A 22,818-nucleotide genomic window follows, 5' to 3' on the forward strand; every position below is an offset into this window, starting at 1 on the left:
CTGTTTGGCCACACACCACCCTGAGAACCATAGCCTTCCAAGACCAATTTGAAACAAGTCCTTCAAGCTGAGGGCAAGTGTCATGCATGCCCCATGTCTGAGACCCTGCCCACACTCAGTGCCTGTACACCCAGACCACAGTGTCAGAATGCATCCCAGGAGTTGTTCCTGGTATCCATTTGAGCTTCGTAAGATGTGTGAAGAACCATGGTACCTCTCAACTGTGTTTCTGGAGAAAAGAGATGCATTTCCTACCTGGGAGAAACCTTCCAGAAACCACTGACGGAGGAGGTGGCAGGATGGAGACATTCATACAGCTCATGCAGGAAGCTAGCAAGGTCATAAGCCCACAGGATCCAGCCAGAGCTGCCAGCATAGTAACTGGGAGCTGTGTGGACTGTCCTCAGTGAGGCCAGCCTTCCCTAGAGGAGCACCCTAGATTCAGTTGTAGCCTCTGTCATAACCCATGCTTGAGACTACCTCATCTTCCATTTTTTCTAAAGAAGTTGACTTCTGAAATCTAAGAATGGTAGACATTCAAAAGGTCTGCCATTTTGCTCAACACATCAACAGACAAGAAAGCGTACCCTTGCACTGAAGTGGGTAGAGACCCGATGTGACAGTGGCCATGGAAGCCTTCGCCTAGGCTGGTCTCAATCTCAGTATCCCTGCAGAGCGAAAAATGGCCTTTGGCCTCCTGGCTTTGCTGTCTCCGGTTTCTGAGTCTGGGACTATAGAGAAGAGCCACCATGCTTGGTTTATTCGGTGCAAGGAATTGAGCTAGTGACCATGCATGCTAGACCAGCGCTCTACCAACGACGCCACCTCCCAGTCCTAAGAGTTACCAGTGGTGGCTTCTGGGGCTCCTGGATCTTGGTGACTACCCCTCCCTTGGTGGGACCAGGTAAGCATACTTCAGCCCTTCCCCACCTTGCCCTGGATGTGGGGCTTCTGGTGTTCCTGACACCAAAGTTAGATGTCACTGCCAAGGCCACTGCCTGGACCCTGTGATGGATACAAACTCCAGGGTGCTTCTCATACGGCCAAAGACACCTCAGAATCATCAACACCCGCCCACAGCACCGGGCCACTAGCCCAGTGCAAACTAGAGACACAAGGATGCCCTTGACAATAGACTCAGTCTCTATAGCTGCAGCCTATTGAAGCTATTCCACCCAGTGGTCACAGGTCAGCCAATCTTCCCAAGGCCAGAGGTCATCTCAAATGCTGGAAGGGAGAAGTTGATTCTGCGACGGAAGTGGTGTACAATACTAAATCTTTCCATAGAGCAGGTGCTTATTCCTCGATCTATTCATGTTTAACCTGCCCTTCAAGAGTTCACCTCTTCCTTCTGGCCATTCTTCCCTTGACCACATCATGAGCAGGAAGAGCTGGAGGCAGGCCCCACACTCAGTAGACACAGGTTCTCCTCAGAGGTAGGCCACCTCACTGCTCCCCACCTCACAGACAGGTAAACTGAGGGAGGTGAAAGGGAAGTAGGTGGTGATGGCAGAGTTCGCACCCACATCCTTGTCTTCCAGGACTGGCTTGGAAGGAACTGACGTTCTGGAAGAGCTTTGCTTTCAGGGAGGAACAGGAATCTGCTCTCAGGGTTTAAAGCCCCAGATGGATGCCAATCCTGAGTCTTGTTTCCCCTAGCATTTAATCTAAACAAATATCAACCAAAGAGTAAAGCAATTGCTCACAGTTTTTACCTTTCCAGTGTTTTGAAAGACAGGATAATATCCTTAGCATGGCCCCAGAGAAAATAGACCTAGACAGAAATAAAGAAGAACACATTAGCGGGGACACTGCCATTCTGCTTGCACACTTGAGAAGTTATAAAACTGGGACAAAGCAGACAATTCTCCTCAGCAGGGTCATTCTACAGTGGGAATTGTGACGCCGTGAGAAACCAGGTGGGGCCTCCCGAGTCAGGTAGAAGGAGTGCTGCAACTAATTAAGAATGTATGCATTTGACTAAGGGCATCTCCTGAGAGAAGGTAGGGTTAGAACCACTTGGTGGTATCTGCTGTAAATGGAGCTGTGCTGCAATTGATTGAGGATGTCTGCCCTGGGATAGGCATGTGAGTATCAGTCTGTGTGTCATGAGACTCACTAACTTGGTTTTTAGTTATATTGCCAGGTTTTATCCAATAATTTCCCATTAAATAGCTACTCTGCACCAATGTCTAGAAAGCAAAGGCTGAACACTTTCAGTAACGAGCAGGATGGTTTAGGTTGGTCTCCTTTTGACTCTCACGAATGCTATCCAGCCCATGCCATCATTAACAATGCAGGGGCAAAGGAGAGGCATGGGTGCTGGCACAGGCTGTCTCCCTGTGGACCTGAATGCTTGGGACCAGGAGTTTCAGGTTCCAGAACTCACATGGTTGACCCTGGTTAAATGAAACAATAATCAAACCAAAATAAGAAGACATGAAACTGGGAGGGGACTTGGTAGAGGAGGGGAGTGTTAGTGTGGGTGTGAAAGGGATCAGAGAGGGTGAAGATGAAATGCAAACGGAGTGTATTACACACATGCAAAATATCGTCAAAGAATAAATACAGTCATTAAATATCTGAAATTCGGGTCAAGGAAGGTTAAAAACAGAAAAGAAATGTCTCACATAGGAGACAGCTCACTCAGTAAAGCACTTGCTGCTCTAATATGAGGCCTAAGTCCTATTCCTAAAACCCACACCAAAGCTGAATCCCTGCAGCTCACTGAGCAAATGATGTAGCTGAGTGGCCAAGCCCTAAGCCAATAAGAAATCCATCTCAAAATACAAAAATAGATGGTGTCATAGCTAGCTTCAACTGTCCGCTTGGCACAGCCCAGAGTCACTTGGGAAAAGAAACCTCCACGGAGAAACTACCTTCAGCAGATTGACCTATGGCTATGTTTGTGAGGCATTTTACTGATTGCTGATTGCTGCAGGGGACTCCAGCCCACTGTGGGCAGTGCCATCCCTAAGCAGGTGGACCTGAACTCTATGAGAATGGTAGCTGCCTGGAAGGGCACGGTGGTTAAGAGCACTGGCTGCTCATCCAGAAGAACAAGATTTAATTCCCAACACCCACATGGCAGCTCACAACTGTACATAGCTCCGGGTCCAGGGGTTCTAATCCTCTCCTCTGGCCTCCAGGGACACAGAAAGTTATGCACACAAAACACTCATGCACATAAAATAAAAATAAGCTTTTAAATAAACAAGCTAGAGAGAACAAGACAGTAAGAACTGTCCCTCCATGGTCTCTGCCTCCAGATTCTTTCCTTGAGTTCCTGCCCTGCCCTCCTTCGAAGATGGACTATAACCTATAAGTCGAATAAGCCCTGTTCCCAAGTTGGTTTTGGTCAGTATTTTTTTCACAGCAGCAGAGATGCTGACTAGGTCAGATGTCCTAAAGAATGTGTACATGGCGGGTGGTAGTGGCGCACGCCTTTAATCGCAGCACTCAGAAGGCAGAGGCAGGCAGATCTCTGTGTTCAAGGCCAGCCTGGTCTACAAGAGCTAGTTCCAGGACAGGCTTCAAAGCTACAGAGAAACTTTGTCTTGAGAAACAACAACCAAAAGAATGTGTACATGAATAACCATGCATATAGACACACACACACACACACACACACACACACGCGCGCGCGCGCACACACACGGGCACGCGCACTCCCCATATGACCAGATTCTTGCCCTGGCAGACATGGTATCTCACCTCACACTGACCAAATACTCTCTTCTATGCTCTGTCACCTGATCAGAACACCAAGCATTACAGGATCGGGTCACATTCTGTAGTGAATGAAAGGCATTTGACTGAGGGTATCTAAAGCAGTTGGAGGATAGCACTGACTGAGAAGATTACTACAGTAGCATTGAAAGACCAGGGCTCTATTGAGACTCTTTAAGGAAAAGGATTTTCTCCTAGATACGGGAACAAAACCTCTAGCCTAGGCAGTGACCTAACATTTCAATCTACCTAAAACCTAAGCATGAACCCAGCTGTGTATGTCAATCACCTGGCCGAAGGATCATCCCTCAAGAAGGTAGATTCACTTTACACCATGCTAAACACATGGGAGGAATAATTATTCCCTTAAAGAGAAAATGTACTTGTCCTTCCCAGAATCCCCACATGCTGTGCAATCACTAGAGTTGTATCACTCGGGCTAGGTCAAGTTTACCCATTTTATCTGAATTTACATTTTGTAAGACTCGTTTTCCTTCTATTGGCTGTTTTTGGGGCTTTGTCACTCTTTCTCTGAAGCCTGCTCGTCTGCCATGCAGCTGCTTGCTACCCTCCATATCTAACTCAGAAGGTTTCCTCTCTTGCTCTCCACCACCCTTCTCCCGGCAGCAGGCCAGACTTGCAGCTTGCTGGAGCCGTTGCTTCCCTTGTAAACGCTGATAAAACTGTCTGCAAGCTTCCTTCTGAGTACTTCCTTAATTTATTTTATTAATGAGACTAAAACCCTAAGAGGGGACCCTAATTTAACCAGAAATATGTAGTATCCCCAGTGGAACTCCCCAAAATCTCCAGCAACAATATCTGAGGTAGATGAAGGGTTAAACTCGACTGGGAATGTCTGCTGTAGGTGAGAAACTACCTTTGATTGAGAGTGTCTACTATAGATGGGGTGCACTGGACTGAGGACGTCTACTATAGATGGGGTGCACTGGAATGAGGGTGTCTACTATAGATGGGGCGCACTGGACTGAGGACGTCTACTATAGATGGGGTGCACTGGACTGAGGATGTCTACTATAGATGGGGTGCACTGGACTGAGGACGTCTACTATAGATGGGGTGCACTGGACTGAGGATGTCTACTATAGATGGGGTGCACTGGACTGAGGGCGTCTACTATAGATGGGGTGCACTGGACTGAGGGCGTCTACTATAGATGGGGTGCACTGGACTGAGGACGTCTACTATAGATGGGGTGCACTGGACTGAGGACGTCTACTATAGATGGGGTGCCCTGGACTGAGGACGTCTACTATAGATGGGGTGCCCTGGACTGAGGACGTCTACTATAGATGGGGTGCACTGGACTGAGGACGTCTACTATAGATGGGGTGCACTGGACTGAGGACGTCTACTATAGATGGGGTGCACTGGACTGAGGACGTCTACTATAGATGGGGTGCACTGGACTGAGGACGTCTACTATAGATGGGGTGCACTGGACTGAGGACGTCTACTATAGATGGGGTGCACTGGACTGAGGACATCTACTGTATATGGGGGTGCACTGGACTGAGAATGTCTACTATATATGGGGGTGCACTGGACTGAGGACGTCTACTGCAGATGGAGGGCACATTGGACTGAGGGTATCTCCTGTGGCTACGACCACATTTGATTGAGGCTGTCCAATGTTCCTGGGGACTGTTTTGATTGAAGGTGTCTATTGTAGATGGGGAGGAATATCACCATGTCCCAGAATTAAGTTGTCTTAAACTCAGCACGTCTACAGTCCTGAAGAATGACTATCTAATTTCAAGATGTCAGCAGAGTTGGTTTCTCCTGGGGCCTCTCTCCCTACCTGTAGATGATATTGTTTCAACATGGGACTTCACATGATTGTCCTTCAGTGTGTACCCGTGTTCTAGCTTGCCTTCTAAGGACACAGGTTATAGCCACGCATTGACTTCATTTCCCTCTGAAAGGCCCAGTCCTCCACTACTGGTACATTCTGAGACACTGGGAATTAGAATTCATGCAATGGACATAACAGCTTTAACCTGCGAGGCAGCGCCCTTTCCCTTCCCCCATTGTGAGCTCCCAGCCTTTCCCACCAGTCCACCGCAGAAGCAAGCTACCCAAGTTCCTCTGCTCCTTTACTCAGTCAGTCTTGCCTGGAATGATGCGTTAGAAGCATTCCTAATCATCTGAGCTGTCTGCCAAGCCTAAGAAGCTGTGAACCAGAGGTGCCTTTGAGTCCCTTTCCTGGGGTTCAACACTGTTTCTGGAGGGTGTTTTTAACTTGAACAGTATCTGAACAGGAAATTTCCTGAACCAAGTTCATAGTCTCCTAGGGTGACTCAGAAGGAGGAATTATCTTTGCTTCTCGTCATGATATAAGCAAATCTGTGGTCTTCTTGAGCTTCGGTTACTTCCTCAAAAACTGCAAGGCTTAACTCTATCATATAGTAGCATGGACAAACCTGGAGGACATTGTGCTACATGAAATTTGCCAGGAACAGGAAGGCAGTCGTACATGAGCCCACCATACATGGAATCCCAACAATGAAGACTTGAGTACACAGTAGAAGAGAGACTGAGTGGGGACAGGAGTGGGACGATGCAGGCAAAGGGCCAAACTGGCAAACATGCAGGATGGCTGTCTAGAGAGCTGATGGCCAAGATAATGGTTACAGTGGGATATTGTGCTATCTTCTGCAGGCTTGCTGGCGCTGGCTTAAAGGTAGTCTCACCACTAATAAGACCAAGGAGGGAAACTGGGGCACCAGACAGAGCAATTTTCTTGACTGTAATCATCTCCCATTTGTGCTTATGTGAAAACATCATGCTATGCAGCGTAAATATATAAAATAAGGAAGAGTAAAAGAAAAGATTGATGATCTAGCATCTTTCTTTTGTTAAAATGTTTGTTGTTGATTAGCACGCTAACTGTGCATAGCTACGCTGTGCAATGCACTTCCCACATGTGCAGTGTGCAATGAGCAATAGAATCATTCTCTCTGTGTTTATGTCTCTGTCCCTGTCTCTCTGTCTCTGTCTCTGTCTCTCTCTGTGTGTGTGTGTGTGTGTGTGTGTGTGCGCGCGCGCGCGCGTGTGCGCGCACACGCACACCTGCACATTTGTGGAAGTCAAGAAAATATTTTGTGGGATTGGTTCTCTCCACCCACCTTTTCCTGGCTCCAGGACGTGGGCTCAGGTCTCCAGCCTTGCACACGAGTGCCTTTTGCTGTTCAGCCACGTCGCTCATCTCTTTACACTGAGATCCTTCAGGCTCTACTACTTATTTGGAACTCTTCAGTTCATTTCTGCCACCCATCGCTGCCCCTCCCTCCCCCGTGTTGCAGACCATTCGGAGTCCTGGCTCCTATCAGGCTACCCTCTGGACCCAGCTGCTTTCCTCCAGCCAGCTTTCCCGGGCTCTGATAGTCACTATTCTTTCCTGCGCTTCCACACCATCAACCTTTTGCCGTCTGTGTGAGAATGCAGTGTTTGTCTTTCTATGCCTGACTAGTTGGGATGTAACTCAGTTGGCACAGTGCCAACCTGGCATCCAAGAGGCTTTGTGCTCAATCTCCAGCACTATATAAACAAAAGCATTAATACACGGGCCTATAACCCCAGAGCTTCCGGGTTAGAAGCAGAGAGTTCAACAGCTTCCTGGTCAATCTGAAGGACATGAGATCTGACTTCATATTGGACTGATTTCTCTTAATGTAGCCTCCTCTGGTTCCATTGTATTGCTGCCTGTGGTGGAATTCCACGATTGCTATGGCCGAATAGTATTCCATTGTGGACACATAGCATCTTCATCCATTCATCTATCAATGAACACTGTATTTGTACTTTGCATCAACTGGACCAAAATTCCCGACAGAAAGAGCTTAAAGGAGGAAGGCTTGTGCGGGCTTGCCATTTCATAAGGTTTTAAGTCCCACACAATGCTCATGGTGGACAGAGTGTGTGACAGAGGATTGTCACATCACGTCAGACCAGGAAACAGAGAAAGGGACAGGAACAAGGCCAGGCCCAGTGGCTATGCTTGTAGCCATTAAAATCCCAGCCCAGTGGCCTACTTCTACCAACCAAGACCTACCTTCTAAAGATTCTGAGGCCTCCAAAACCAGTGCCACTAGCTGGGGAGCAAGAACTCAACACTTTGTGTATCCTCGAGTGCTAGAAAGATGCTGGCCGTGACTTTGCTTATCAGAGTAACTCACAGCCACCAAAGAGCCCTGCTCAGGCCGGGCCTGTACTGGGGTCTATCTAAGAGTCTCTGCAGTCAGGGAGTATGATTCCTGCTGTGAGCTAGGTATTTAAACGGCATCTATCAAAGCCTTGCTTCTTAAAGAAATCAAGTTCATCATCCGTGCTGAAAACAAGGACCTCTTACTGTTCTAAAAGTCTCCAGCCCACAAGAGGGGAAACAACAGAGTCCCAGTGTTCCGGAGAAGTGACTGGACCAGCTCATGATTCCTGACGGAAGCCACAGAAACATTCTAGATGTGCTGGTGTTGTGGGTTTTTGCACACCTCAGGACACATTGCACTGGAGCAGAGGCAGCATGCAGAAACACCAACGGCTCACCTGCAACAGTGTATGCACAGCGTGGGTGACGGGGAACACTCCCTCCGTGGCTGACAAGCACTCGGAAAATCCAATGAAGTAAGCGACTTTCAAGCATCCCAGGATGATGGTGATGAAGGCGAACAGTGTGATGCTTCCTGGGCAGGAGAAACACACCTGTGTTAGCATCCACAGTGCCATCCCATGCAAAGTATGTCAACTCTAGAGCCTGAGGGTGAAAGATGCCACGACTACACAAGGGGAGACTCAACGCCCACAGGCAAAAGTATGAAACTGGGCCTCCCATTATCCTATATGTAAATATTAACTTAAAAATTATTCAAAGACCTAAATAACAAAGCTAAAAGAAGCAAAACTCTTAGGGTTAAAAAATAGGAGAGAAAGTTTCATGAGATTGGACCAGGGAATGACCTGTATCAAAATGGAAAAGTGCGTGAACCACAGAACACGACAAAGAAACAGGGCACCGAAAGTGGGAGGGGATATTTGAAAATTGCCTTTTGTGGTGGTTTAAATGAAAATGTCTCCCATAGGCTCCTAGAGAGTGGCACTGTTGGGAATTGTGGCCTTGTTGGAGTGGGTGTGGCCTTATTGGAGGTGGGCTTTGGGGTTTCAGAAGCCCAAGCCAGGCCCATTGTCACTCTCTCTGCTGCCTGCCAATCCAGATGTAGACATCTCAGCTATCTCTCCAGCACCAGGTCTGTCTGCATGCCGCCATGCTTCTTGCCACGATGATAATGAACTAAAACTCTAAACTGTAAGCCAGCCCCAGTTAAATGTCTTCCTTTACAGGAGTTGCCACGGTCATGATGTCTCTTCACAGCAATAAAACTCTAACTAAGACACCTTTCTACAGCACCATCAACACCTACAGCATACAAAGACACCTGCAGGATGAAACTGGTCAAAGGAACTTGAGCAGACATTTCTCCGAGGATGTATAAAAACAGCCACAAATTACAGAAAAGATGTCCAAAAACCACTAATCATTAAGGAGAGGCAAGCCGAGACCAACAGGCCATCTTAGTTAGGTTTTCTACGGCTTTGAAGAGATACCATGACCATAGCAACTCCTATAAGGAAAAAACATTTAATTAGGGTGGCTCACATTCTCAGAGGTTTAGCCCATTATCATCATGGTGTGATACGGCAGCGTGCAAGCAGACGTGGTGCTGAAGAAGTAGCTGAATGTCCTACATCTTGGCTTGCAGACAACAGGAAGTTGTCTGAGACCCTCGGCAGTATCTTGAGCAGATATGAGACCTCTAAGCCTGCCTCCAAAGTGACACATTTTCCAAAAAGACCATACCTGCTCCAACAAAGTCACACCTCCTAAGAGTGCTCCTTTTGGGGGCCATTTTCTTTCAAATCACCACAAACAAGAAGTCACCTCTGCTAAGACTGGTGCTATTTTTGTTAAAGATTTATTTAATAAGTTTGTGTGTGTGTGTGTTTTCCTGGGTGTGTGCACCATATGTTTGCAGTGCCTTCAGAAACCAGAAGAGGGCACCAGATCTCTTGGAACTGGAGATACTGATGGCCATGGTGTTCTGGGAACTAAATCCTGGTCCTCTGCAAGAATGCCAAATACTCCTAACCCCTGAGCCATTGCTCCAGCCCTAAAACGGATGCAATCAACAAACAACAGCGACTGGGTAGGAGATGCCACTTTGAAGCATTTTCCTGGCAAGGACCTGACTTCAGATGCCCACTACCCACATAAAAACTGGGCATGGCCACCTGTACCTGCAATCCCATAGATGCAGAGATGGGGGATTTAGATAGCAAGATCCCTAGGGCTTGCTGAGCAGACGGCCTATTTGTGGAGTAGTGGGCTAGTGAGAGGCCCTATCTCAAGCAAGGGGATGGTCCCTGAGATGTGACACTAAAGGCATCCTCTGGTCACATCATGCTTCCACATATGTACAAACTCCTATGCACAGGTATAGACACACACACACGCACGCACACGCACATGCACACGCACACACACACACACACACACACACACAAATAATCTAGGAAGCTGATTTCTTCAAACTCAACTGGAAGAGCATCTCTAGCAATCAGAAAAGGTGCCAGGTAAGGTGAAAAGTTAAGCAGTTTTTTTATACTATTAATGATTTTGACCAAAAAAAAAAAAGTGCATATAAAGAAGCCTGGCCAGGAATTACAAAACACACTTAGAAGCTGCTGGACAAATAGAAATCTGAACAAGAAAAGCAGCTGTGCTGGCTTGTGAGTAGTGTCCAAGCTCCTGGGCCCTCCTGGCATCAGTGACATGACTCACATGCCCTCTCCCACGCACAAAGGAAACTGGATCACATGTGCTGGGCACTGGGGAACCAAGGTGAGAGCCAGGCAGGAGCGATCACATTACACAGCTGCCAGAGCCACCTCTGGGGAAATGCAATGCAGCAGCCCAGCTCACTCCTACAGCTCGGAGCCCTATAGAAAAGACGAGAAGTTGTGTTTTGTTAGTCCTGGCAAGCCCCCAGGGAAATCAGAACCTTTGTAAGAGCGGAGACTCAATCCCAACGCTTTCAGAGTGGCTGATGAATACAAGGTTCTCTCTGATTTAGAAAATAATAATAAAAGTAATGGTAACAAGACAAAGTGACACAGCCTGGCTGGGTGGCAAGAGCTGAGCCCTGAGCTAGGGGATTGCTGGGGACCAGACAGGTGTGTGTTCCTACATGTCATCTCCCTAACCCTGGACTCAATTTCCCCACCTATTAAATGAAGACGGCCTACAGCAGAGGTGTACAAACCATGCATCCGAATGCCCTGGAAGGAGCACTGATGACGCTCATACTGCTGTGCTCCATGCGGGTTTCTGACTCAGTAGGTCTGACGTAGGGCCACAGTATCTCTAACAAGTTCCCTATGGGGTCGATGAAGTTGTTCTGGGGCCCCAAAGTCATCTAGAGTATCCCCATGATTGGCAGTGTATTTGTTCTGCCAAGAAACCCTCCCTGGCCCTCTCATTCCTTCCGTTCACACACCCATGCACTCATCTACTGACACAGTCTGGGAACTCTTCCTGTCTGGATTTGGTTGTGGTCTGTGTGTCCCAAGGTCCATGTGCTGGTAACTCAGCCTTCAGTGTGATGATGGGCGGGGTAGCACCTTTAAAGGGAGAAGGGGGAGGGGATATTACTCTGTCAGGCTGGGGATGTGAGGCTCTTGGAACAGCACCTGCCAGGTGTGCAGGAAGCCCTGGGTTCAATCCCCATACCACATAAACCGGGTGTGGTGGTGTGTGCGGGTAATCTTAGCGCCCTAGAGGTACAAATTGGAGAATCAGAAATGGAAGGTCATCCTTGATCATGCAGCAAGACACAAGTCCTTACTCCAAAACAAAATAGGTAAATATTTTTTAAAGAAGTGGAAGTTAGTATAAGGTTCCTCAGAGCTGAGGACCTACTGGGAGAGGAAGGCTCAGTTTTCTCAGGAAGTGCAGTCTCTGATGTCTATCCTCCAATGGAACGCCACACATCCAAGAATATCTGGGTAGCACAAATTGGCCTTTGCTGTGGGACAGTGGCTTTACCCTGTAAAGATTTGTTTCTTGTACTTGTTTAATAAAATGCTGATTGGCCAGTAGCCAGGCAGGAAGTATAGGTGGGGTGACCAGGCAGGAAGTAGAGGCAGAGCAATGAAAACAGGAGAATTCTGGGAAGATGAAAGATGCAGTCTGCAGTCGGGATCCCACCACAGAGGAAGCAAGATGAGAAAGCCTCACTGATAAAGGTACCAGGCCACATGGCTAACAGACTAGAATTTTGAGCTAATATAAGCTATAAGAGTTAATAAGAAGCCTGAGCTAACAAGCCAACCGGTTTATAATTAATAGTACCTCTGTATATTTTTTTGAGGGGAGGGCAAATGACTGCGGGACCAGGTAGGAAAGAAACCTCAGTCAACAGGCTTTGATGGCGGTGAGAGGTGACTACACAAAGTTGGGTGGAAAGGAAGGGAGTTGATCTGAGAAGATGAATAAACTACATTGTATGAAGTTCTCAAAGAGCTAATACATTTTTTTTAAGAGGTGGAGCTTAATGGAAGGCATTTAGATCACTGGAAATGGTCTTTAGGGAATATTCATATCCTAGGATCCCCAGTCTGTTCTCATGAGAACGTGTTTCTGTAGAGAGGCCGTCCACATGCTTAGCCCTTCCCATATGCCACTGGCCCACTTTCTGGTCTTTCATGCTGCTGTGACACAGTAAGGGGACCTTGGATTGGATGCCAGCTCCAGGCTGTTTAACTGCTTCAAACATCAGAATCATGAGTCAGATAAACCTGTTTACATTAGAGCATACCCAGCCTTGGGCCTTTTCCTGCAGCAACACGAAATGGACTAAGGCACCTACTCAAGGATGAAGAAAGAGAGTGATGGAGAAGCAAAAATACACACGAACAACAGCATGCAAACTAGAATACTCAGCCAGGCAGTGGGGGTGCACAGCTTTAATTCCAGCACTCTGGAGGCAGAGGCAGAGTTCAAGGCCAACCTGGTCTACAAGAGCTAGTTCCAGGACAGGCATAAAAGCTACAACAAAACCCTCTCTCAAAAAAACAACAAAAAAACAAATTAGGATACTGACAGAGAACAGGGTGAGATGCCACTAGGCCTTTCCTGTGTAGCTTGGGAGACCAGAAGGCAGTGGGAGTTTCTCCAAAGAGGCCACAGACCTGGCTTCCAGCTGAGGTGTCACCCATTTGCTGGACCAGAAGAGAGAAAGTTGTTGAGCAGAGACAACATAAAAACTGATTCTGCAACAAATTTTTGAACATCAGCTGTGAGTCAGTCACTGTCCTGGGCCATCGAGGTATGGAAGTCACTGGAGGGGAAAAGGAGAGCTTCTTGTGGAGCTTCTCCACTTTAGGTGCTACCCACAGGAAGGGAAGTGATACCTGACAGAGAGTGAGCAGCTAGCGAGGATTGGGGGAGAGGGGGATAGAGGGTGGGCCGCTAGCAGGGACCGAGGTGGGAGGGATAGGGGGTGGGCTGCTAGCAAGGATGGGGGTGGGGGAATAGAGGGTAGGCCGCTAGCAGGGACCGGGGTGGGGGGATAGAGGGTGGGCCACTAGCAGGGACCGGAGTGGGGGGATAGGGGATGGGCTGCTAGCATGGGTGTGGTCAGGAAAGGAGCCTCTGAGGGGAGCTATTTGAACAGAAAAGAGAGAGCAAGGGGCTGTATGATCTAGCAAGCTGTCTGTCTAACAAACCAGAGAAGTAGTTGGGAGAGAGTTCAAGTGGGAGAAAGGGGAGGGGAAATGATGGTGATCAACACCCTTTGTAAAGGCTTGGGGGTGCACAGGGTGGAAGGGAGGGATGGACAGATTGACAAATGGGCTGGTAAACAGACAGAAGGATGGGTTGATAGATTAGAGATAGTTTGTGAGGTGAGAAAAGATGAGAAACTGAGTTCAGAGGCCTGGAGATAAACGGCCTGGGGGTGTGGCTGCCTTGATCTGTGATGATAACTCACAGAGTAACCTTCTGGAAGGCAGGGCGTTGTCTCTGCAAAACCTACAGGTTGGAGAAGACCATATGGGGAAGAGAAGAAAGGCTTTGAAAGTCTGGTGATGAGAAAAGTTAAGGCGGATAGAGGCAGTGGGGTCAGAAAATCGAAGAAGCAGATGAGTCTGGACGGTTCGAAGAGGTGGGAGCACAGAGCATGGCAGAGTAGGAAGCAGGCTGACTTGCTGAAGCAGGCATTTAGTATTTCTTCTGCAAATATAAAGAGAGTCACATACCCTAGATTATAAGATAAGAGAAAGTGAGGCAGACTTGTGGGGCAGAAAAATTCCAAGAACAACAACAACAACAAAAAAGCAAACATGAAGCGATCTGAGGTGACCTGGTGTAGGGGAGTGGAGGACGAGATGATCCAAAATACACTGCATACATGTGTGAAATATTCAAACAAATTTTAAAATATCATAATTTAAAAAGGCAAGCATGAGAGGATAATGTAAAATATATCATTGTAATCATAAATAGATACAAATGTCAGGTATGCAAACCATACAGAATGAACCAAATTGTCTCATTTACTAGGAAGCAAGTTCAGAAAGACAGAATTCAAAACAAGATGAGGGAACGTGTTCTCTATATGACTATGTGGTTAGAGAGAGAAGGTTAGGGGTGGGCGAGGGAAGCAGGAGACACAAACAGCAAGTGGGAAGGGAATGTCACTATCAGACTACTTGGAATTTAGAACACAGAATCCTTCACATTACAAACAACAAGACACACAGCGTGAGGACAGTGTAGCAGTGCCCGAAGGCTCAATACCAGGACTTTCAGCCAGGCATGGTAGCGCACACCTTTAATCCTAACACTCAGGAGCAGAGGCAGATGGACCTCCATGGGTTGGAGGCCAGACTGGTCTACATAGTGAGTTCCAGGCCAGCTAAGGCTGCACAGCGAGACCCTGTCTCAAACAGCAATGATAAGAACAATTTGCTTTTGTATGTAACTGCTATTAATTAAAAATAGGGCAGAAGTTTTCAGAACTAAACCAGTCAAACAGAAAAAAGTATTTGAAATCACAGAAGAACCAAATCATCCATTTTCCTCTCTGTGTAAAACTTTGCCTCATCTGAAAATAGAGCATACAATTCTGTTGTCTACCGAACACTGAAAAGTGTCAATCATGCCCAAGGAGGCAGTAAAATGGAGCATGGCAGAGATGCTCCCTAGCTTCAAGTCTTGCTTTCTCCCATTTATTGATTGAGCTTTTAGGCATTTATGTAAACTTTGTGCCTCAGTTTTCCGATCTGTATATGGAGATAATGATCCTAATGCCTCCCACAATGCCTTAGAGTGCTGAGAAGACTCAGTGAGTCAGTCATTCCATAGAACTCCCCCGGAACACCCACAAAGCTCTATAGTTGGGATGTCACCATCAATACCCTCTCTTCATTACACCAGAAAGGAAAACTGAGCGAACTAGAATCAAATGGAAAAACATCTAGGGGGCGCCGAATGGCCCAGCAAGTAAAGGCACCTGCCAGCAAGCCTGACAACCTGTGATCAGTCCCCAAAGCCCATATGGTAAAAAGAGAAAACCAGCGTCTGCAAGCTGTCCTCTAACTGCCACATCCATACTGTAGCAGGTGCACACGTGTGCACACACGTGCGCGCGCGCGCGCGCACACACACACACACACACACACACACACACAAATGTAAAAGAATAAAAAATTAAAAATAATCAGTTAGCTACATTACTTGGCAGCCATCCAGGAACTGCCCAAGATACCCAGTTGCATTTCTGCTGCTGGGCACCGAAGACCCTCCTAGGAGTCTAGAATATTGAACCCTGGCGTCATTGAGATAGACAGTCTCAGAGTTAGTCTGCATCTCTGTTCCCTGGGTGGACACTCCCCAGTGCGTCATGACCAGCCATCATCTGGCCTCCAGCTGGACGTGCATGCTGGGAAGCTCACCATCCCTCACAGTAGGTCATCCAACTTAATGACTATCGCTTCCGCTAGAAAGTCCTTCCTTATGTTGACTCTCTGAGCTCTCGTCCTCTTTCCTGGGGCTTCGGGCATCATCCGCCCATTCATCTACGCATTGTAGTGCTTTGAATAGGTCTGGCCCCAGAAGCTCACCTGTTTGAATGCTTGGTCACCAGGGAGTAGCACTATCAGGAGCTATGATGGCCTTGTTGGAGTAGGTGTGGCCTGGTTGGAAGAAGTGTATCACTGGGTGTGAGCTTTGGGGTTTCAAAGGCTCAAGCCAGGCTCAGTGTCTTTCTCTCTTCCTGCTGTCTTTGAATCCAGATGTTGACCTCTCAGCTACCTCTCTCGCAGCATGTCTGTCTGTGTGCCACCATGCTTCCTGTCGTGGTGGTAATGGACTAAACTATATATACACCTACACACCCATTCATCGACCCGTTCACCTATACATCCATCCACCAGTCCATTCATCCATACATTGCACCATGCATCAGCCCATCCATCCACACTCCACCGATTCAATTACTCTACAGACGCCATCTGGCCCTCATTACACATTAAGCCTGATGCTGGATCTCAGGACACCATGGAGAGTACATTCAGGAAGTGCCTGCACCTTCAGGAACTCACGGTCTGTTCAGCCTGACAAACAGTAACTGGATAATGCAATCTCCTGCAGGACTGGTGCCGGGCAGATGGTGGACAAGTGTCATGAGACCAGCGACTCCGGAGCTGCAGTTGGCCAAAAGCAGCAGGAAAGTTCTCCATTAAAAGCCCAGGGCTCCTCCAAAGCTCACAGATGAAGGCCTATAGCATTCCCTGCTGTGGGACTGCCACATCCTGCTGTCCTCTGGACTCAGCATCCTTTCTTCTCCCCCCTGAGAACGCCGTCCTACAGTCTTACTTCTTTCCAAAGAACGCTAAACCTGCATCTAGGCTTCGGGTTGTAAGAAAATGAATGCAGGGTGGAGGTGCAGCTCGGTTGGCAGAGTACACGCCTAGTGTGCAGACAGCCCTGCTAATCCCTACCTCTGCATAAAGCAGGTGTTAGAGTGCCCGCCTGCAATCCCGGGGAAGGCGGAGGCAAGGGCATCGGGAGTTCACAGTCGTTCTCCGTACATATGGAAGTCGAGGCCAGCCTGGGATGCACATGAGACCCTGTTTAGAAAAAGAAAAAGGGAAAGAGAAGAGAAAAGGGAAAGATAGGAGTGGAGGGGAAGGGAGGGGAGGGGAGGATGGAGCTAGCAAAACTCATCTAGTCTTCAGGACCCGTCTCAGCGTCTCTGCTGCTTCCCTTTGTGCTCATCCCCCAACCTTAGCTGATGTACCTGTCTCCCTTGTCCTCCTCCTTAACAACCTGTGATGGGTCCCCACGAATCATAGGACAAGCCAAGGTCTGGCACCTGCTCTTTTGAGTTCCATGGAGTAGGTCTCTGGGGATCACTTTCTAAGCCCACCAATCTTCTACAGATTCCCCATCTGCCCCCACATTGTGTATTATACTCACGACTCTTTCACTTCACAGTAATAATGTATTTACTGCTCTCAGTTAGAAGCTCTTCTAAGCAGTTTACATGCCTGCATGAAGTCCCTGATTCTCATGACAACTTGATGCAATGGAAAATATCATAATCCCCATTTTACAGATAAGGAAACTGAGGCAGACAAGTGGAGTTCCATGCCCTGCCCAGGAGCCATGCTTCTATCCATCATCGCCTGACACCCTTCATTATCTCCCCTCTTCTGACCCTCCTCTGTCCACTCCAAATGAGACCATGCCAGGCAATGCACCTCTACATTGCCAGAGACCAGGAGTGACAGGCAGGCAAAGAAGGCTCTCACCTAGACCCCTGAGTAAAAGTCAGTTTGAGACATTGCCCCAGCAAAAGTCCAGGCAGAGCAAGGCTTCCTTTTCCGCTATCCAGGGCAGGGTCCAAGATCCTCCTGCTCAAAAGACAGAGAAAAGGGGAGGGAGGATGTTGCCTGTTTGTCATCTGCACTGTCATACTGTCGGACCACCCACCCCAGAAACCTAGCCTCCTCCTGAAGCCCTGTCAGCGTCACCAGGCAGTGGCAGCACCATCTCAAGACCCTCAAGACATGGAAAACTCCACCCTTAAGGAAAGAAAGCCACCACAAGAGCACATATACATCTCAGAGAAGTCTCCTGAACAGCCAAATCTACAGAGGCAGAAAGCAGACTGAGGGCTAAGAGAAAATGGGAATTGGTCCATAGGGATCTCTCTTTGAGGTGTGTGATGGCCCACCTGACACAATCCAGAATGACCCGAGAAGGGAGTTCCGAGGCAGGATTATCCAGATTGTCTGCGGCCATGCCTGTGAGGGATCTGAGTTAACTGAATTTGGGAGACCTGGCCTGAATGTGAACAGAACCGTTTCATATGCTGGACCACGGGAATGAATGGAGAGGAGAAGAGGGGGAGGGAGGGAAGGAGGGAGGGAGAAAGAGAGAGAAAGGGGGACAGATTGAAGGGGGGCACAGAGCACCAGCACACATGTATTAACCCATTGTTTTCTGCTTTTGAATGTAGGTGTGACCAGTTCTTTCAAGCTCATGATGTTTGGCTTCCCTGCCACAGGGGATTATAAACTCAGAGATTCTGAGCTAAACAAACTCTTCCTACCTTAAGTTGTTGGGGGGGGTATGGCATCACAACAACGGTTAGGGACTTGGAGACAAAGTGGTAAGAGCTTCCCAGATGTGGAGCTGGCAGCTTGGGTCCACACTGAAAATCAACAGCAGTGAAAAAGAGGAGCTGAATTTGAAAGAGAGCAAGGAGGGGTATATGGGATTGCTCGGGGGTGGGGGGGGGAAGGAAAGGGAGACATGGGGTAATTATAAACTCAAGAAATAAGAGAAATCCTGTTGTTATAGTCACCATCATCATGGGCTTTGCTTGCTTCTAATGGGAGAACCGAGGAACTATCTCAGGCAGTGACAGTGGCTCGCTAGGCCAGTGACAAGGACAGAAGCCCAAGCAAACAAGCGTGTCTGGAGGAGCACTGCCTGCAGGAAAGCAGGGTTGTGGATTAAATGAGCCACCAGCCTAAGATGCCAAGTGGAGTTGGGGGCGTGGTCTCAAGCTTGCTGTGTCTGCTGTCAGGAGCCGACAGCCAGGACAGACAGTAAGGACAGCCTGTCCCCCAGGTCACTGCCTCTTCTCTCCTCCTTCCTCCTCCTCCCTTGGTTCTTCCCCTCCATTATCCTTTTTCTCTTCCCCGCCTCTGTCTTTGGCCAACTTGCCTGAGGACACCATCACACACCTGTATGCACACACACACACACACACACACACACACACACACACACACACACCCCTTCAGTGTGTCACTGCTGGCAGCCTCCTTCCAAGCAGGAACCATTGTGTTTTCTGCCGTCAACTGTGCAGCCTGTCCTATGACCACCCCTGCACCAGCCTTTCATAGGCAGCTCACATCTTCTGTCCCTTTGCCTCTGGTTCCTTAGGAACACTGATCTCATGTAGCCCATGTAGCCCATTTCCAGGGGTGGCTGTGGTAGTGTATTGGACAGAAGTCTGGGGAAACACAGGTATAGATGTGCCTCGTTTAAAAGCCACCACTGTGAAAATTTGAATTGTAGAATAAATTCAGGAGGGACCCCCGACCATTCATAAAATAGCTATGCCTGTAATGAGTTCGGCATTCTAAACAGACTCGTTAAGTACAACTGTAACCTTCACTATTTCCAGAATTTGTGTGAGACAGGCAGAAAGCAAGGGGGAAAGCTTCCAAGCTTCATCACATTTGGGCAGGCTAGCAAAGAAGAAATGTGGAAAGTGGTGATTAATTGGTAAGAAGTCTGCTCACTGGCTGCTCGGGAGGCAGGCACAGGTTCCTAGGCTACAGTTATCCCTTCTAGAGGAACTCCTCTCTTAGCCAGCAAAGACAGATTCATGGTGCAACATTGCTACCAATTACTTAAGTGGGTCACTATTTTTTTTTATTGCTAAGAAAGCATTTCCTCCTTCATAGGAAGTAGAAGGAAACAATTTCTGTACAAAGAAGTTCCTTGCAGACCAAACCAAGCCCCACAACTTCCCATAGAAAACCTCAGTGTTCCAGGGATGGGACTTGCTGGTCAGGGGGCGGGGACTTCATCCCAAACCATCAGCCTTGGGATATGCCAGTCCCCCACCCATCACTCTACCCATTACCCCCTACATGTTATCCCCACGCTCCACCCCCACCACCCCTGTAGAGACAGGCAGGGCTGAGATTCTGCCACAAACCCGTCTTTCCAGCTAAGAGTCCAAAGGAAACCTCAGTCCCTACCAGGGCCAGGCACTTCCTCTTGGCACCTTAGTATGGCAACTGTCTTTTTGCTCCCAAATGAACCCAATCGTTCACAGGAATGGCCAGATCATGGCAAGCTGCTTTCTCTCAACATCTTCCTGCCCCTCCCCATGAGGTAACTGTGATTCTTATCTAATTCATGGGAGAGCTAAGGCTCAGAAAGCTGAAGGAGACAGAAGAGAGGAGTACAAACCTTGTGTCTTCCATGGACAACAGCATTTGCACAGCACATGTGCCTGGCTGGAACGGCTACATCACTACGGGACAACTTCCAGAGGCTCCACACATCCTACTGTGTGCTGTTCTCCCAGGTCTGGGCTGCCACAGGATTCATGCTGATCCCTCCCCCTTCTCCGTGGTACCAGACTCCCCCACAGGACCCCTTCCGCATTGGTCTGTATGGTCCCCTAGGCCAGCCACTATGTATTCTTTGGAGTCCTGGTTTCCTCTGGACTCTTTGAGCATATGGACATCATGAGCCCTCTGTTGTCCAACTTAGCTCCCTATTTTCTCCTCCTCCTGCTCTCTCCCCACAGCTTCTCCTGGGTACCATTTCCTGAGGGTCTGTACAGCTTACTGTGTGTTGGTCTCTATCAGCTAATCTACGTCATCTCTACATGGTGTGTGAACAACACGGGGCTTGTCCACAAGGGGACCTTGGTCTGTGCGCTTGCCCTGCTCCTTCCTATACCTTCCCAACTTTAGGAAGAAACAGGACCCGTCAGAGAGGAAAGGAGAGAAGCATGGAGGGAGGGATAAAGGAAGTGAAGGGAAGAGGAAGGGAAACAGGAGGAAAGAGAACTAGAGGAAGGAAACAAGAGAGAAGAAAAAAGATGGTGGAGGGAGAGGGACAGAAGGTGAAGAAAGAGAAGAGGAGAAAGTCAGGAGAGGGGAAGAGGTGGAAGAAGAGCTGAAGGAAAAAAAATGGAGGATGAGGAGGTGAGTGAGGAAAAGGATGCTGCTCGAAAGAAGAGGTAAAACGTCAACATCCTGGGGTAAAGCACCAGGCTTGTCATCTGTGTCACACACACACACACACACACACACACACACACACACACACACACACACCATCATCATCTGGTCCCCTCCAGACTGAGATCCCCCTCTGCAGAGGCTCAGCCTGGGGTTGGGGTCAAGGGGAACCAAGGCATTTGCCTGAAGTCAAGTGTGCAAACACCAAGAAGCAGGTTCTAAGGGAAATTACAGTTTAAAATGAGAAAGCAGCTGGAGGAGGCCACCTTTGCCCTGGATCAGGTCTGTTCCTTTTGCCCTGGATCCCAGCCCTCTCCCTTTGCCCTGCATGGCCTTGGCCCCCTTTGAGTAGGTCAGGGTGTCCCTTGGGATTATTCCTCAGGACTCCCCTCATCCTCTCAGCACCTCCTCCAAGCCAGACTATGTGACTCTAGGACCAAGGAGCATAGGCTCCCCTTGATGGTGTGGAGAGGCGGATACCTGGACGAGAAATGTCGAGACCACAGCAAGGGTGGATGTGTGGACAGAAACACCGAATGGGGTGATAGGATACGCTGCAGGCTCAGGAAGGCCTTGGACCAGGCCAGGAAAGCAAAACCAAGGTGAGGTTGGAATGGCATTCTAAGAGCAGGAACAGAATATGCAAAGACTTTGGGGGCTTTCAATACTGACTGGAACTGAGACTCTTTGACAGCCTGCAGCCATGGATGAGGACTCCAAAGGAAAGAGGTCTACAGAGGCCAGATCTTAGAAATCTTGAGTGCCAAGAGAGGGAGTGTGTAGCCTCCACACTTTAAGTAGGGAGAACTTCGAGCAGAGAATAAAGGTAGAGAAGGGAAACCCACGGGAAGAGTAGGAGAGATGAGCCATAGAGTTGAAGTTCAATCTCTAGGAGAGGCGTGGAGGGCGGCCCGGCTGCACTCACCACGGAGCCAGCGCGCACCCGCGTGTGTGTCCTTGAGGCGGATGAGGCGGCGCTGCATATAGCTGCGGCCCATGTACCACAGCATCCAGAGCAACTGCAGCAGCATGAGCGCGGTCAGCACGCACAGGAGGTCGCTCTTGCCCACACCCGCCGCGTGCACCGCCCAGGCCAGCAGGAACAGCAACCCTGCCACGAACACATTCAGCCCGTATTGGCTGCTCAGAGTCTCCGCCAGCTTCTGTGGGACGCTGGCGCCGCGCCGGGGACCGGAGACCCGTGAAGACCCCTCGGCCAGAGGTTGCGGGGGCGACGGGCATGCCGCGATCCCCGACGGCGCGGCAGGGAAGGAGCCTACGGATGCTGCGGGAGAGGAGGGCGCGCCCGGGCCCCCAGGCATCTTCCAGTCTGGTCCCCAGGCGGCTGCTCCAGCCCCGCGCGTTGCTCCTGGCTCCTGTCCTTTCCCCACGCCCTCTGGGCACTAGCCGCGCTCGCCCGTGCCCTCAGATCCTGCCCTCCCCCAGTGCTCTCGGCCCTTGGTCAGGTCCCAGTCACCAGCCTCCCTCTCGGAGCTCCTGATGACTGACTCCGGTCCCTGCAGCCAGTTGCCCCTGCGGCTAAGCCTTGAACCCCGCTGTTCCTCTGCCCTACCTGTGCCACCCGCACTCCACCTCCGCGCCCAACCCGCCTACCCCACCCCGGCGCCCCGGAAACGCGGGACCGCAACAGGTGCCGTCCGCCGGCTCCGGGACTGGCGGGGAGGGGTGGGATACCAAGGGACACAAGGAGTCGCGGAAGCCAGATCAGGGAGT

At 49.2% G+C, this 22,818-nt stretch overlaps 1 protein-coding gene across 1 annotated transcript in view; it reads right to left on the reverse strand.

The window, feature by feature from the left end:
• The window catches only part of Otop1 (otopetrin 1), a 30,375-nt gene extending 7,969 nt beyond the window's left edge, over positions 1–22,406 (reverse strand). The window contains exons 1-3 of the mRNA XM_048415340.3: positions 22,010–22,406; positions 8,293–8,429; positions 1,716–1,774 (exon numbers count right to left, since the gene is read on the reverse strand). Of these exons, the coding sequence (XP_048271297.2) occupies positions 1,716–1,774; positions 8,293–8,429; positions 22,010–22,406 (593 nt within the window). The remainder of the gene's footprint in view (positions 1–1,715; positions 1,775–8,292; positions 8,430–22,009) is intronic.
• Between the last annotated feature and the right edge of the window lie 412 nt (positions 22,407–22,818).

This window comes from Myodes glareolus, chromosome 8 (assembly GCF_982192425.1).
Source record: "Myodes glareolus chromosome 8, mMyoGla1.1, whole genome shotgun sequence".
NCBI classification, from domain to species: Eukaryota; Metazoa; Chordata; class Mammalia; order Rodentia; family Cricetidae; genus Myodes; species Myodes glareolus.